At 33.4% G+C, this 16,802-nt stretch overlaps 1 protein-coding gene across 1 annotated transcript; it reads right to left on the bottom strand.

The window, feature by feature from the left end:
- Window positions 1-3,432: 3,432 nt before the first annotated feature.
- On the bottom strand, window positions 3,433-11,489 carry LOC145268707 (uncharacterized). The gene is made up of 3 exons (XM_080124244.1): window positions 11,356-11,489; window positions 9,520-9,658; window positions 3,433-5,981 (listed from the first exon to the last, which is right to left on the bottom strand). Exon 3 carries the CDS (start codon window positions 5,970-5,972, stop codon window positions 5,544-5,546), a length of 429 nt encoding a protein of 142 aa, XP_079980370.1. The 5' UTR covers window positions 5,973-5,981; window positions 9,520-9,658; window positions 11,356-11,489; the 3' UTR covers window positions 3,433-5,543.
- Between the last annotated feature and the right edge of the window lie 5,313 nt (window positions 11,490-16,802).

Here is a 16,802-nt window from a genome sequence, read left to right as displayed (position 1 = left end):
ATTAAAACGGGCACCTGCCAAATCCAAGTAATTAAATAAATTCAAATGTGTTTCCGTTATCATCTAGCGGTGGGGGCAATGGTTAACGTCTCACGTTTTTTTGTTTTTTTTCACACTTTAATTTACAACTTCGCCTCAAGGGTTCGGGTTCGATCCTCATACTTATTTTTTTTTTTTTTAACCCCACCCCCGGAGTTTCCACACACACCTCCAAACACCCGGGCAATGCCGGGTACCCCTCGCTAGTCTTTTATAGTTGTTGCTTTAACGACGTTTCGGCCAACTATTTCTCTGGCCTTCGTCGGGTGGTTAACCACGATGAGATAGGAACTCTGAATCTCCCAATTGCATCTTTAGTAATTACTGCCTTCCACAGTTGTCGTCTCACCACGTTTTGGCCAAGTAAGCCTCTGGCTTTGGGTAGGATTGAAACTGCTTATCTTCAGATAATGCTCACTTGGAACTGTAGAGTTCTGATGTCTCTATCCACTGCGCCACGGGCCAATCCTACCCAAAGCCAACCAGAGGATTAGTTGTCCAAAACGTGTTGAGGCAACAACAACTATGGAATGCAGTAATTACTCAAGATGCAGTTCAAGATTCTGCATTTTATCCTGTTGCGGTTAACATGACGAAGGCCAGAGGAATTGAATCGTCGTTAAACAACAACTATAAAAAAAGATAAGGATAATAGTCCGCAAACAAATAAATAAAATATCAACGCTTTTCGGGTGATTTAAGGCCACATCCAGTAATTTTAGAAAATGTTTTTATGCTTAAAGTTTTTTTTTAAATTTTCAAATATTGATTTGTGATGTTTGGTTTGGTTTGTTTGTTTCATGGTATATCCAACCCTTTCCCAGGTTATTTAATGCCAAATCCTGTAATTTTGGAAAAAGATTTAATGCTTCAAATTCTTTATATCTTCAAATATGATGCCCTTTTCTCTACCCTGCAACCCCTCTCTCACAGAAGAGACGTTGCGAGCCTATCCTTGTTTTATCGTTATTTTCATGGCAGGTGCTCGTCTGAACTCCAATCCCTGGTCCCCCCTCGCCAATCTTTCACGAAAAACACCCGTCTAGCTGAATCCACTGTGAAAAATTTCCCCCACTCTATATCTGTGCCTAAATCAAAACGCGGATTCCATGAACAAAGCTTCTTTCTTAGAACTGCACGCATGTGGAACTCTGTTCCGTCTGCCTGCTTCCCTCCGGACTACAACTTGGATGTCTTCAAGTCTAATGTTAACAAATTCCTAATGAACCGCCCCCTTAAGTAAACACTCCATCAAATCTCCACACTAACGTAATGTACTTGCAATAACCCTTATCCCTGAGTGGCTTCCGGGCCTTGATAAGTGGTGATCACTGTGTAAAAAAAAAAAAAAAAAAAAAAAAAAAATATTTATTCATGGTGTTTGGTTTGATTGTTTTGTAGAGAAAAATTGGTTGTTTTTGTTTTTGACTTTGCAGAACATGATTGAGTTTTGAAAAGTGAAAGAGAAAAAATGCAATATCATCAACATCTGGTGCATTTTAGGTCAGGAAGCGAGTATTTTAAGGCAGCCTGATTCACAGAACAAAAGTATAAGAAAAAAAAAAAAAAAAAAAAAGCTAAGAGGAGGGAACAACAGAGAAGATACTCCTTTCGTATCGCACAATAAATGGTGCAGAGAAGAATGGTCTGTCACCAGAAGAAGTACTCATGAGATGAAAGATTCGTGCCACACACAGCCCTAGAGACAAAGTATCAACTTTGTGAATAATTCATACAATATGGAGATGTAAGTCTCAGATAAAATTTTGGTTAATCTTCACGTTGTTAGCATATTGTTATATCCATATTTGGATTTATTTTACAAACTAGCCTGGGTGCCTGGCATTGCCCGGTTGAGCAAAAAAAAAAAAAAAAAAAAGTGGTAGTAGGCAGGCAGTCTTGAACCCGTACTGCGAAGGAGGAAAAGAATGTGAAAAAAAAAAAAAAGTGACGTCTTTGCTGTTGCATCCATCACCAAATCGGAAGTGGCGAAGGTTTAAATTAAGGCTAGTCAATCGAAAACAGGGGATGACTTTCGAAAATATTAGTGAAAAAAGCAATCCCTCCTTGTAGAAAAGTGCCCAGTTGAGGATGAAAGAATTAATGGGTTTTTAACCAATTGTTCGATATTTGTCATCCGAAGGGTTGAGCTTCAAAATGATACTGATCTCATGAAAATCCACCACCTCTGTCGAAAGTTTTAGGCAGACATACATACATACATACATTTAAACAGACAGGTGAGATTTCTATAATAGATGAAATATGTAAAAACCCACAAAAAAAAAAAGAAAAAAAAAAGAAAAAAAAAGAAAAAAAAAGAAAGAAAAAAAGAAAAAAAAGAAAGAAAAAGAAAAAAAGAAAAAAAAAGAAAAAAAAGAAAGAAAAAGAAAAAAAAAGAAAGAAAAAAACTTTTACATTTATTTTTAATTTAAAATTTGTAGAATTTAAAGGAATTCTTGAAGAATCTGTACAATGCATAAAACTTTCTTTTTTTTTTTTAATTCAATTTTCACCCCAAACAAGGCACAGTGCCACTTTAAAGCAGGGGGCTACTATCAGGGACTTAATTAGCAGGGTCATTATGAAGGGAGATGAGTAGAAAGATGTTTGTTAACATTACACTTGAACTTCTGCATATCAGTGCAGTTGGGAAAGCAGAATCCCAGAAGGGAGTTCCAAAGATCCACTTCGATAAAGATATGCCAACCTTCCTCCAATTCCTCCTTGGTCGAATACCATTGATAACTTTAAAACCCTCCAAAGGAATCCATAAAATTAAAACCTTTTTTGTTGTGCAAATGACCGTAACAGATCTGATTCCATAGTAGCCCCCTACACCAAAGTGGCAATGTGCCTTGTTTGGGGTGAAAATGTAATAATAAAAAAAAAAAAAAAATGTGACAGCATCCATGGAGCAAATTATGAACTCCCGTTAAATTTTTGTTCAAAGGTGATATGCGATCATTCAAATATTGAGACTTTTTTTCACTTCAGGGTGGCAAATTGTCAAATAAACTTATCTTAACTGAAAAATATGAATTAATAAATAATTTGTGTTTTGGGGAAGCATTATTTAAATCTGAAAATGCAAATTTAAAAAAAAAAAAAAAGATTAAATCTAAATTTTGGGGAATAAAAATCTCTTTAAAAAAAAAAAACTCCAAAAAACTTTCTATCCTTGTAGAGATTTTATTCCAGAAAATTTAGATTAAAATCTCTTTAAAAAAAAAACTCCAAAAAACTTTCTATCCTTGTAGAGATTTTATTCCAGAAAATTTAGATTAAAATCTTTAAAAAAAAAAAACTCCAAAAAACTTTCTATCCTTGTAGAGATTTTATTCCAGAAAATTTAGATTAAAATCTCTTTAAAAAAAAAAAACTCAAAAAAACTTTCTATCCTTGTAGAGATTTTATTCCAGAAAATTTAGATTAAAATCTTAAAAAAAAAAAAAAAAAAAATACATTGTAACAATTTCTAAGCTTTCATATCATATTTCTCAAAAACTACTGAGCCGATCTAGCTAAAATTTTGTATAGACCTTTGTTATGATAAGGTGCAACAAGCTAAGCATTATGGTGTCCGTTCAATGCACAGTAAGGGATTAACAGGGATTAGTATTTAATGCAAAATTTAGCCTTATTCAACCATCATAAAACATTTATCTTACATCAATAGGCTCTAATTTTTCCCCCATTAAAAACTGGCAAAACGTCTGGTTATTTAATATTAACCAAATTTTTAAGCTACTAACCCTAAGTCCGAGTGGCAAGACCGTAAAGCCACATTATTTTTTACTAGGTGATTATGTGTAGTTTTACAACTTTACCACTCAGACTTAGGGTTAATAGTAAAAAATTTTGTTAACATTAATATATACTTTTCATACAATATTTGCCTTATTGTATGAAGTGACTATTCTTACTCCTCTAATTGTTGCTTTATGTACATAAAAAAAAATTGGACACGTGGTGTAGCAAATAAAGTACTAGGTAAAAATTTAGTTGCAAATTACACTCTTCTGGAGGTTGAAGGTTCAATCTTCAGTGCAGACAACACTAAAAATACAATTGCAAATTACTTAGAACTTCTGCCCAATCACGGTTGACAGAATGAGAGCATGCTACCCCCGTGGGTTAAATAAAGGGTTGCAGATTCCAGAGTTCAACAAAGATACACTTGAGGATGGTTGAAAGGTTACATCGACTGAAACATTAAGTGAATAATACCCAAGATGAGAACAGTAGTCCGAATGATCCCAATAATACAGAAAAAAAAATAGATGTTTTCAATTTGAAATTGCAAAAATTAGTTAATTCCTATTTTAATCACGTATATGGTTGGTTGTTTTCTTGGTACTTGTACAGTTTAATCAACACATTAAAAAATGAAAATATTGAAAAAAAAGGTTATATTGTACGTATCCGTTTTGGACTGAAGATCTCAGGAAAAAAATTTCACTTAATTTGATTGAGTAGTTTTTTTTTACAGCGGAAAAACACGTTTTTATGACAGCACGTTGAAGGTAGACATCTTTGAATTTTTAAATTTTTGTTTGGATTTTTAGAACATGCCACGGGGAGATAACTCAATTTAAAGCACCGACACTCCCTCCCCATCTTTAATACTAGCTTTTCTTCCTAAAAATCGAACCTTTTGCTCGATATCATAACAAATTGTTTTTTCGCTGTAAAATAAAAAAAAATAAAAAATAAAATAAAAAAAACTACTTGATGAAATTAAGTGAAATTTTTTTTCGCTGTAAAACAAAAACTACTTGATGAAATTAAGTGAAATTTTTTTTCGGAGAACTTCATTCCATAACGGATACATGCAATATAAACTTTTTTTCGACATTTTCATTTTTTTAACGTCTTGATTAAACTGTACAAGTACCATTTTGTTTTACGGCATATCAACCCTTTTCAGGTTATTTAATGCCGAATCCAGTTATTTTGAAAATAGTATTCATGTTGCAGCCAATTATTTTGTAGAAGGTTTTTATTCTTCAAGTTCTTTGTATCTTTAATTACTAGTTTGTAGTGTTTGGTTTGGTTGTTTTATTGTGGATTTTATCGTTTTTGTTCCCTGCCCTGCAGAACATGAATGAGTTTTGCAATGGGAGAAGGAAAAGGGTTACAGTAACAATGTTTAGTACGTTTTAAGTTATGAAACCAGACAGGAAGTGGGGGAGGATAGAAAGAGAAGGGGGGGGGATGGGAAAAAGGAAAAGAGGAAGGGGGGTTGTTTTCATTTTTAATTTTTCAGAACATAATTAAGTTTTGCAAAAGAAAGTAGAAAAACGAAAAGCATCAATATTAGGTATATTTCATCCCAGGAAGCCAATATCTTCAGACAGCCTGATCTGGTATCACCAGAATCACGTATATTGATTCAAATGTACTGGGTTTTGGCATAAGTTGATATGAATTACCTGCCTTGATATCACAATTTGCCACCCTAAAGTGAAAAGGTCCCAAGTACTAATAATGTGTAATTGTTTTCACAGTTGTACAAGATCTGGATTATTCATTTTTTTCTGGGGATTCGCAACATCTCCCTGCATTGGGTTATCTGTAGCAATCGATGAAGACTTCGGTTTGAGACTAGGAAGAAGCTGGGCGCCAGATAGTAATGGAGGCAGATTCCCAACTTTTCGCATTGCATATTTCGGGCAGGCGATATTGAATTGGTCCAAGTTGATCGACTTGTCTCTCTCCTTCAATGGGGATTGTGCATCCAAAGGCATGCTGGCTGATGAAGACAATGTGTCAGTTGCTGAGTATTTGATGTTGTCGGTAGGCAGCTCAGCACTTTTACTTTTCATCACATCTGTATTGATCGGATGAGGTTCCGTCTTGGTTGATTCATTGGGATTCTTCCATATCAGATTTTCATCGACTTGCAAGACAGGAGCAAGCCGGGAAGCCATTTCAGTAAGCTAAAAAACAAAGAAGAAAAGAAAAAAATTAAGTTAAAAAAGGAAAAGAATGGAGGAAAAGAATGGAAGAAAAAATAGGAAAAAAGAAACAAAAGAAAAAGTAAAAAGAAAAACAGAAAAAAGAAAAGGAAAAGGAAAGGAAAAGGAAAAGAAAAAGGAAAAGAAAAAAGGAAAAAAGGAAAAAAGAAAAAAAGAAAAAAGGAAAAGGAAAAAAGGAAAGAAAAAAGAAAAAAGGAAAAAGAAAATAGGAAAAAGAAAAAAGGAAAAAGAAAAAAAGAAAAAAGGAAAAGAAAGGGAAAAGGAAAGTATAAAAGAGAAAAGGAAAAATGAAATAACCGAAAAAACAATAAGGAAAAAGAAAAAAGAAAATAAGGAAAAAGTAATAAAAGGAAAAACAAAAAATAGAATAAAAAAAGGAAAAACAAAAAATAGAATAAAAAAAGGAAAAACAAAAAATAGAATAAAAAAAGGAAAAACAAAAAATAGAATAAAAAAAGGAAAAACAAAAAATAGAATAAAAAAAGGAAAAACAAAAAATAGAATAAAAAAAGGAAAAACAAAAAATAGAATAAAAAAAGGAAAAACAAAAAATAGAATAAAAAAAGGAAAAACAAAAAATAGAATAAAAAAAGGAAAAACAAAAAATAGAATAAAAAAAGGAAAAACAAAAAATAGAATAAAAAAAGGAAAAACAAAAAATAGAATAAAAAAAGGAAAAACAAAAAATAGAATAAAAAAAGGAAAAACAAAAAATAGAATAAAAAAGGAAAAACAAAAAATAGAATAAAAAAAGAAAAAACAAAAAATAGAATAAAAAAAGGAAAAACAAAAAATAGAATAAAAAAAGGAAAAACAAAAAATAGAATAAAAAAAGGAAAAACAAAAAATAGAATAAAAAAAGGAAAAACAAAAAATAGAATAAAAAAAGGAAAAACAAAAAATAGAATAAAAAAAGGAAAAACAAAAAATAGAATAAAAACAGGAAAAACAAAAAATAGAATAAAAAAAGGAAAAACAAAAAATAGAATAAGAAAAGGAAAAACAAAAAATAGAATAAAAAAGGAAAAACAAAAAATAGAATAAAAAAAGGAACAAAAAATAGAATAAAAAAAGGAACAAAAAATAGAATAAAAAAAGGAAAAACAAAAAATAGAATAAAAAAAGGAAAAACAAAAAATAGAATAAAAAAAGGAAAAACAAAAAATAGAATAAAAAAAGGAAAAACAAAAAATAGAATAAAAAAAGGAAAAACAAAAAATAGAATAAAAAAAGGAAAAACAAAAAATAGAATAAAAAAGGAACAAAAAATAGAATAAAAAAAGGAAAAACAAAAAATAGAATAAAAAAAGGAAAAACAAAAAATAGAATAAAAAAAAGGAAAAACAAAAAATAGAATAAAAAAGGAAAAACAAAAAATAGAATAAAAACAGGAAAAACAAAAAACAGAATAAAAAAAGGAAAAACAAAAAATAGGATAAAAAAGAAAAAACAAAAAATAGAATAAGAAAAGAAAAAACAAAAAATAGAATAAAAAACAAAAAACAAAAAATAGAAAAAAGGAAAAAACAAAAAATAGAATAAAAAAAGGAAAAAACAAAAAATAGAATAAAAAAGGAAAAACAAAAAATAGAATAAAAAAAGGAAAAACAAAAAATAGAATAAGAAAAGGAAAAACAAAAAATAGAATAAGAAAAGGAAAAACAAAAAATAGAATGAAAAAAAGGAAAAACAAAAAATAGAATAAAAAAAGGAAAAACAAAAAATAGAATAAAAAAAGGAAAAACAAAAAATAGAATAAAAAAAGGAAAAACAAAAAATAGAATAAAAAAAGGAAAAACAAAAAATAGAATAAAAAAAAGGAAAAACAAAAAATAGAATAAAAAAAAGGAAAAACAAAAAATAGAATAAAAAAAAGGAAAAACAAAAAATAGAATAAAAAAAAGGAAAAACAAAAAATAGAATAAAAAAAAGGAAAAACAAAAAATAGAATAAAAAAAAGGAAAAACAAAAAATAGAATAAAAAAAAGGAAAAACAAAAAATAGAATAAAAAAAGGAAAAACAAAAATAGAATAAAAAAAGGAAAAACAAAAAATAGAATAAAAAAAGGAAAAACAAAAAATAGAATAAAAAAAGGAAAAACAAAAAATAGAATAAAAAAAGGAAAAACAAAAAATAGAATAAAAAAAGGAAAAACAAAAAATAGAATAAAAAAAGGAAAAACAAAAAATAGAATAAAAAAAGGAAAAACAAAAAATAGAATAAAAAAAGGAAAAACAAAAAATAGAATAAAAAAGGAAAAACAAAAAATAGAATAAAAAAGGAAAAACAAAAAATAGAATAAAAAAAGGAAAAACAAAAAATAGAATAAGAAAAGGAAAAACAAAAAATAGAATAAAAAAAAGGAAAAACAAAAAATAGAATAAAAAAAAGGAAAAACAAAAAATAGAATAAAAAAAAGGAAAAACAAAAAATAGAATAAAAAAGGAAAAACAAAAAATAGAATAAAAAAGGAAAAACAAAAAATAGAATAAAAAAAGGAAAAACAAAAAATAGAATAAAAAAAGGAAAAACAAAAAATAGAATAAAAAAAGGAAAAACAAAAAATAGAATAAAAAAAGGAAAAACAAAAAATAGAATAAGAAAAGGAAAAACAAAAAATAGAATAAAAAAGGAAAAACAAAAAATAGAATGAAAAAAGGAAAAACAAAAAATAGAATAAAAAAAGGAACAAAAAATAGAATAAAAAAAGGAAAAACAAAAAATAGAATAAAAAAAAGGAAAAACAAAAAATAGAATAAAAAAGGAAAAACAAAAAATAGAATAAAAAGGAAAAAACAAAAAATAGAATAAAAAAAGGAAAAACAAAAAATAGAATAAAAAAAGGAAAAACAAAAAATAGAATAAAAAAGAAAAAACAAAAAATAGAATAAAAAAAGAAAAACTTATAACAAGTTAAAATTAAACTGATATACATATAACTAGCAAGATCACCTGATATTGTCCTTATCTTATATAACAGTAAGAGATACTAGTGGGAACAATGTAAATTCTGCAGTCTTATCCTTTATCTATAGTATAATTGCTGCCATGATTATAAACCATTTCCAGTCTATGTATGTTCGCCACAAATGTCGACCCCCCCCACATACACACACAACATTATTGTACCACCTTTATTCAAACTGAAGCATTCAAAATATATCTGGTCATGGAGATCTATAATCTCATATCTCCAAATTTATTATTTTGCACAAGCAGCTAAATTTGAATTATTGTGTTAATCTGCGTTCATTATTTTTTAATAGATCGTTTTTAAAATGACTGACAAGACAGCCACTTTTCTGTTATTCATAAAATTTGATTTTCTTATTTAAAAATAAAACTACTTGATCAATTTATATGATTTTTGGAATATGATGTTTTCATTTTTTCACAGGTATATAATCATACAGATTTTTCTTTCTTTTTTATTTTTAAAAAAAAGGGGAGAATTCTGGACAAGAACCAAAAAATATTATTTCTTTTCTTTGGACTTACCTCTGGGTCGATCACGCCACCTTTACTAACAAAGGACGCCTTTTTCTGCTCGTACAACGTGAAAAGCTTCACAGCCTCTTCTTGGTGGTTTTGATTATGTAAGAAAACTGCATAATTAAGATACACAGCCGGATCACTTCTAGAAATTGAGAGGAAAGCAATAACAAAGTGACAAAATAAGTTGGGACTTTATATATAGTGTGATACTATCAACATCCCCTTTCTCCCTAAATAAGGGCGAAAGCGGGGGGAAAAAAATGACAAAAAGAAAAGAGAAAATAGGTTTATCAACAGAACAATGGATAAGAAATGGTTGGATAAGAAATGGTTCACCAAGGAACACAAAAGAAAGCAAAAATAGGATTGTTAATCAAGATGTGACAGTAATAGAAGCAAAAGGATCAGTCAATAAATTTTACAGGGGCTTTACATTGCGAATGAAACATTCTTTTCTAACTTAGTCTCAATTTATTTAAACCGGAACTAAAATACTTTCTTCTGAATTCTCTATCTTGATCGTTCCCCCAGCTATTAATGACTAACTGCTGATGGCGTCACTTGTATAACACAATGGATCCATTATTTCCATATCATCATTTACTAATATTTTCCGATGGTTCTGGCTGTGGGAGTAGAGTATTGTAATATTTGTTTATTGGTTGTTATAACTGACAAAGTGGATACAAATATTAGCTTGAGAGGAATATTTTATTTTCTTAGTTTTTACATACTTTTAGAATTCTGTGTCTGCTCTTCGCAGGGACACGTGTGACAACCTAGAAGCTTCAAGACTGACTGTCTTTAGGTCAATCATCGGTCAAAGAGAGAGAGTGTGTGTGTGGGTGAGCGAGCAGCAACAGCAGAAAAGAAAAGGGAATAGATTTTTGGGTATCTTGGTTAGTTGAGTTCTTTTAGCGAAAGAGAGGATTAAAGAAACAATGTCTTTTCTTCATGGTAGTAGTATGCGGCCTAAGGTCACTTAGGTTCACTCCTACAGTATCATATAACATAACAACATGATTGAGTTTTTTTTTTTTTTTTAAAGTTTGTACAGTATCTAATTATTGAGTTATTCTTATTATTTGGATTCATCGGAGTACGGTTTTCATCTTGTGTGATTTTCACAACGTTTCAATCGATGTAACCTTTGACCTTCTTCAGGTATCTCATCAAACTCGGGAATGTTTCTGTCAAACTCAAGAATTTGGACAGAATTTCAAGCAGAACCCTTTATTTACTTTACAGGGGGTTGCATGCTCTTTTATAAAAAAAAATGAATCCAAATAATATGAATAATCGATCCTCATCTCAAAAATTCAGAAACGCCAATTATTGAGGCTCTTTGATTTTCTTCGGTTACGGTAAAGGTTGAGGCATGATCTCTTCAAGCCCAAACATGTCTGTCCACAAGTGTTATCTACTTTCTACCAGATATCCAATACATCTATTCTCAGTTTATTTCAACGAGAAAGAAATACTTCCTTACAAATTCTCTATCTTAACTAGTGTTGTCGCGATTAATTGGAATCGAGAATTGAAAAAAAAATCAGAACTTTTTGGGGTATCAGAATTGGAAAAATCAGTGTCTATGTTCCAATGCCAAAAACGATTCCTTTAATTATCTTTCTTTTTTTTTTTTCGATTTTGTTTCAAACAAAATCTTTCACTACTGATAGAAATGATAAATTAATAGATATTTATTGATTTTAAACTACCAGTAAAACTAAAATCTATAGCTACCCCTCCTATGGTTGCAAAAATATCTATATCGGATATAGTTTAAAGTCATAGCCAGGACCGGGCATAATGAGATAAAGAATTAATAAAATTACTTACTGGTCAAGTAAAATTGATTGTTCATAAGCCTTTCTTGCGTTTTCAGGATCCTCAAGATGGGTCAAGCAAACTAAGATGAAACAAAACTGATTAAACGTTGCTGAATAACGTCGAGTCCGAAGAAGCAAACAATATTGATTGCAATAAGGCAAAAGAATAATGTTGGATATTAAAGTGCGTAAGTTAACTCGTGCTTATATATTTGCGATGAAGTTAGGAAACAGGAAGCATTTTAGACAAAGGGTCACGAATGAGTCAGTAGAATTACAATGAATCAGATTGTGAGAACAGGAAGTTGATGTGGGCGGACATGACATCATATATTTGGAGATGAAGAGATTCATGGGTGAGTTTCACCTTTGTATTCTTGTAAAAATTGACCAAATGAGTGTATGAGCTGAGAGAGAGAGAGAGAGATGGGAAGGAATGGGCGAGAAAGAGAGACAAGGACAGAGAGACAAATCTGGGAAGGACAAGAAAAGAGAAGAAAGAGAGAGTGATAAGGTGAAGACAGACAGAAAGAGAGATAGGGAAAAAAGAGGGAGAGCAATAGCGGGAAGAGAGAGAGAGATAGTGGATAGGGGGAAGAGAGAGAGAGCGATAGGGGGAAGAGAGAGAGAGAGAGAGCGATAGGGGGAAGAGAGAGAGAGAGAGAGAGAGAGCGATAGGGGAAGAGAGAGAGAGCGATAGGGGAAGAGAGAGAGAGAGAGCGATAGGGGAAGAGAGAGAGAGAGAGCGATAGGGGAAGAGAGAGAGAGAGAGCGATAGGGGAAGAGAGAGAGAGAGAGCGATAGGGGAAGAGAGAGAGAGAGAGCGATAGGGGAAGAGAGAGAGAGAGCGATAGGGGAAGAGAGAGAGAGAGCGATAGGGGAAGAGAGAGAGAGCGATAGGGGAAGAGAGAGAGAGCGATAGGGGAAGAGAGAGAGAGCGATAGGGGAAGAGAGAGAGAGAGAGCGATAGGGGAAGAGAGAGAGAGAGAGCGATAGGGGAAGAGAGAGAGAGAGAGCGATAGGGGAAGAGAGAGAGAGAGAGCGATAGGGGAAGAGAGAGAGAGAGAGCGATAGGGGAAGAGAGAGAGAGAGAGCGATAGGGGAAGAGAGAGAGAGAGAGCGATAGGGGAAGAGAGAGAGAGAGAGAGAGCGATAGGGGAAGAGAGAGAGAGAGAGCGATAGGGGAAGAGAGAGAGAGAGAGCGATAGGGGAAGAGAGAGAGAGAGAGCGATAGGGGAAGAGAGAGAGAGAGAGCGATAGGGGGAGAGAGCGATAGGGAAGAGAGAGAGAGACGGTGATAGGGGAAGAGAGAGAGAGACGGTGATAGGGGAAGAGAGAGAGAGACGGTGATAGGGGAAGAGAGAGAGAGCGATAGGGGAAGAGAGAGAGAGCGATAGGGGAAGAGAGAGAGAGCGATAGGGGAAGAGAGAGAGAGCGATAGGGGAAGAGAGAGAGAGCGATAGGGAAGAGAGAGAGAGCGATAGGGGAAGAGAGAGAGAGCGATAGGGGGAGAGAGAGAGAGCGATAGGGGGAGAGAGAGAGAGCGATAGGGGGAGAGAGCGATAGGGGAAGAGAGAGAGAGAGAGAGAGCGATAGGGGGAGAGAGAGAGACGGTGATAGGGGAAGAGAGAGAGACGGTGATAGGGGAAGAGAGAGAGAGAGAGACGGTGATAGGGGAAGAGAGAGACGGTGATAGGGGAAGAGAGAGAGAGTGATAGGGGAAGAGAGAGAGTGATAGGGGAAGAGAGAGAGAGAGTGATGGGGAAGAGAGAGAGAGTGATGGGGAAGAGAGAGAGAGAGAGTGATAGGGGAAGAGAGAGAGAGAGAGTGATAGGGGAAGAGAGAGAGAGAGTGATAGGGGAAGAGAGAGAGAGAGTGATAGGGGAAGAGAGAGAGAGAGTGATAGGGGAAGAGAGAGAGAGAGTGATAGGGGAAGAGAGAGAGTGATAGGGGAAGAGAGTGATAGGGGAAGAGAGTGATAGGGGAAGAGAGTGATAGGGGAAGAGAGTGATAGGGGAAGAGAGTGATAGGGGAAGAGAGAGAGAGAGAGAGTGATAGGGGAAGAGAGAGAGAGAGAGTGATAGGGGAAGAGAGAGAGAGAGAGTGATAGGGGAAGAGAGAGAGAGAGTGTGATAAGGGAAGAGAGAGTGTGATAGGGAGAGAGAGAGAGAGTGATAGGGAGAGAGAGAGAGAGAGTGATAGAGAGAGTGAGAGAGAGAGTGATAGAGAGAGAGAGAGTGATAGGGAGAGAGAGAGAGTGATAGGGAGAGAGAGAGAGAGTGATAGGGGAAGAGAGAGAGTGATAGGGAGAGAGAGAGAGAGAGTGATAGAGAGAGTGATAGGGAGAGAGAGAGAGAGAGTGATAGGGAGAGAGAGAGAGAGAGAGTGATAGGGAGAGAGAGAGAGAGAGATAGGGAGAGAGAGAGAGAGAGAGAGAGAGAGTGATAGGGAGAGAGAGAGTGATAGGGAGAGAGAGAGTGATAGGGAGAGAGAGAGTGATAGGGGAAGAGAGAGAGAGAGTAATAGGGGAAGAGAGAGAGTGATAGAGAGAGAGAGAGAGTGATAGAGAGAGAGAGAGTGATAGAGAGAGAGAGTGATAGGGAGAGAGAGAGAGAGAGTGATAGGGGGAGAGAGAGTAATAGGGTAAGAGAGAGAGAGTAATAGGGGAAGAGAGAGGGAGAGAGTAATAGGGGAAGAGAGAGGGAGAGAGTAATAGGGGAAGAGAGAGGGAGAGAGTAATAGGGGAAGAGAGAGGGAGAGAGTAATAGGGGAAGAGAGAGGGAGAGAGTAATAGAGGAGAGAGAGAGTAATAGGGGAAGAGAGAGAGAGAGAGTAATAGGGGAAGAGAGAGAGAGAGAGAGTAATAGGGGAAGAGAGAGAGTAATAGGGGAAGAGAGAGAGAGAGTAATAGGGGAAGAGAGAGAGAGAGAGTAATAGGGGAAGAGAGAGAGAGAGAGTAATAGGGGAAGAGAGAGAGAGAGAGTAATAGGGGAAGAGAGAGAGAGAGAGAGTAATAGGGGAAGAGAGAGAGTGATAGGGAAGAGAGAGAGTGATAGGGAGAGAGAGAGGAGTGATAGGGAGAGAGAGAGAGAGTGATAGGGAGAGAGAGAGAGAGAGAGAGTGATAGGGAGAGAGAGAGAGATGAGATAGGGAGAGAGAGAGAGAGAGAGAGTGATAGGGAGAGAGAGAGTGATAGGGGAAGAGAGAGAGAGAGTAATAGGGGAAGAGAGAGAGTGATAGAGAGAGAGAGAGTGATAGAGAGAGAGAGAGTGATAGGGAGAGAGAGAGAGAGAGTGATAGGGGGGAGAGAGTAATAGGGTAAGAGAGAGAGAGAGAGTAATAGGGGAAGAGAGAGGGAGAGAGTAATAGGGGAAGAGAGAGGGAGAGAATAATAGGGGAAGAGAGAGAGAGAGAGGAGTAATAGGGGAAGAGAGAGAGAGAGAGTAATAGGGGAAGAGAGAGAGAGAGAGAGAGAGAGTAATAGGGGAAGAGAGAGAGAGAGAGTAATAGGGGAAGAGAGAGAGAGAGAGAGTAATAGGGGAAGAGAGAGAGAGAGTAATCGGGGAAGAGAGAGAGTGATAGGGGAAGAGAGAGAGTGATAGGGGAAGAGAGAGAGGGAGAGAGGGGGAAGAGAGAGAGGGAGAGAGGGGGAAGAGAGAGAGGGAGAGAGGGGGAAGAGAGAGAGAGGGGGAAGAGAGAGAGGGGGAGAGAGAGAGAGGGGGAAGAGAGAGAGAGGGGGAAGAGAGAGAGAGAGAGTGATAGGGGGAAGAGAGAGAGAGAGAGAGAGAGTGATAGGGGGAAGAGAGAGAGAGAGAGTGATAGGGGGAAGAGAGAGAGAGAGAGTGATAATGAGAAGAGAAAGAGAGAGAGTGATAGTGAGAAGAGAAAGAGAGAGAGTGATAGTGAGAAGAGAAAGAGAGAGAGTGATAATGAGAAGAGAAAGAGAGAGAGTGATAGTGAGAAGAGAAAGAGAGAGAGTGATAGTGAGAAGAGAAAGAGAGAGAGTGATAGTGAGAAGAGAAAGAGAGAGAGTGATAGTGAGAAGAGAAAGAGAGAGAGTGATAGTGAGAAGAGAAAGAGAGAGAGATGATAGTGAGAAGAGAAAGAGAGAGATCGATAAGGAGAAGAAAGAGAGTGATGGAGGGAAAAGAGAAGGCAATAAGAAGAAGTTAGAATGAAAATGATAGGAAGGAAATGAAAGAGAGTGATGAGGAAAGAGAGATAAGTGGAGAGAGTGAATTAAGAAATATTTTATAATATATAAAAAAAATCTGGAAACTAGTTCTACAGACTTGGGTCATTTTACAAACATGGGTCAAAATTTAAAAAAAACATTGGTCAAAAAAAAAAAAACATTGGTCAAAATTTAAAAAAAAAACATCGGTCAAAATGTAAATAAAAAACATCGGTAAAAATGTAAAAAAAACATCGGTCAAAATGTAAAAAAAACATTGGGTCAAAATTTAAAAAAAAACATGGGTAAAAATTAAAATAAAACATGGGTAAAAATTTAAAAAAAAAACATGGGTCAAAATTTAAAAAAAAAAACATTGGTCAAAATTAAAAAAAAAAAACATTGGTCAAAATTTAAAAAAAAACATTGGTCAAAATTAAAAAAAAAAACATTGGTCAAAATTAAAAAAAACATTGGTCAAAATTAAAAAAAAACATTAGTCAAAATTAAAAAAAGAACATGGGTCAAAATTAAAAAAAGAACATTGGTCAAAATTTTAAAAAAAACATGGGTCAAAATTAAAAAAAAAACATTGGTCAAAATTAAAAAAAAACATTGGTCAAAATTTAAAAAAAAACATTGGTCAAAATTTAAAAAAAAGCATTTGTAAAAATTTAAAAAGCATTTGTAAAAATTAAAAAAAAAACATTGGTCATAATTTAAAAAAAACATGGGTCACAATTAAAAAAAAAACATGGGTCACAATTAAAAAAAAAACATGGGTAAAAATTTAAAAAAAAAATGGGTCAAAATGTAAAAAAAAAAATGGGTCAAAATTAAAAAAAAACATGGGGTAAAATACAAAAAAACATGGGAAACATTAAAAAAAAAAAATGGGTCAAAATTAAAAAAAAAAAGACATGGGTCAAAATTAAAAAAAACATTGGTCATAATTTAAAAAAAAAACATGGGTCAAAATTAAAAAAAAAACATTGGTCAAAATTAAAAAAAAAAACATTGGTCATAATTTAAAAAAAAACATGGGTAAAAATTAAAAAAAAAACATCGGTCAAAATTAAAAAAACATGGGTAAAAATTAAAAAAAAACATTGGTCAAAATTAAAAAAAAAACATGGGTCAAAATTTAAAAAAAAACATTGGTCAAAATTTAAAAAAAGCATTTGTCAAAATTAAAAAAAAAACATCGGTCAAAATTTAAAAAAAAACATTGGTCATAATTTAAAAAAAAACATGGGTCAAAATTAAAAAAAAAATGGGTCAAA

Source organism: Euprymna scolopes, chromosome 44 (genome assembly GCF_053919585.1).
Source record: "Euprymna scolopes isolate OS-2025 chromosome 44, ASM5391958v1, whole genome shotgun sequence".
Lineage (NCBI taxonomy): Eukaryota > Metazoa > Mollusca > Cephalopoda > Sepiida > Sepiolidae > Euprymna > Euprymna scolopes.
Note: the sequence above shows the minus strand (reverse complement) of the source record. Positions and strands in the feature narration are given on the sequence as shown.

What these genes read in the sequence shown, in the direction of transcription:
- LOC145268707 (XM_080124244.1), bottom strand. Translation starts at nt 5,972, where the DNA reads ATGGCTTCCCGGCTTGCTCCTGTCTTGCAAGTCGATGAAAATCTGATA.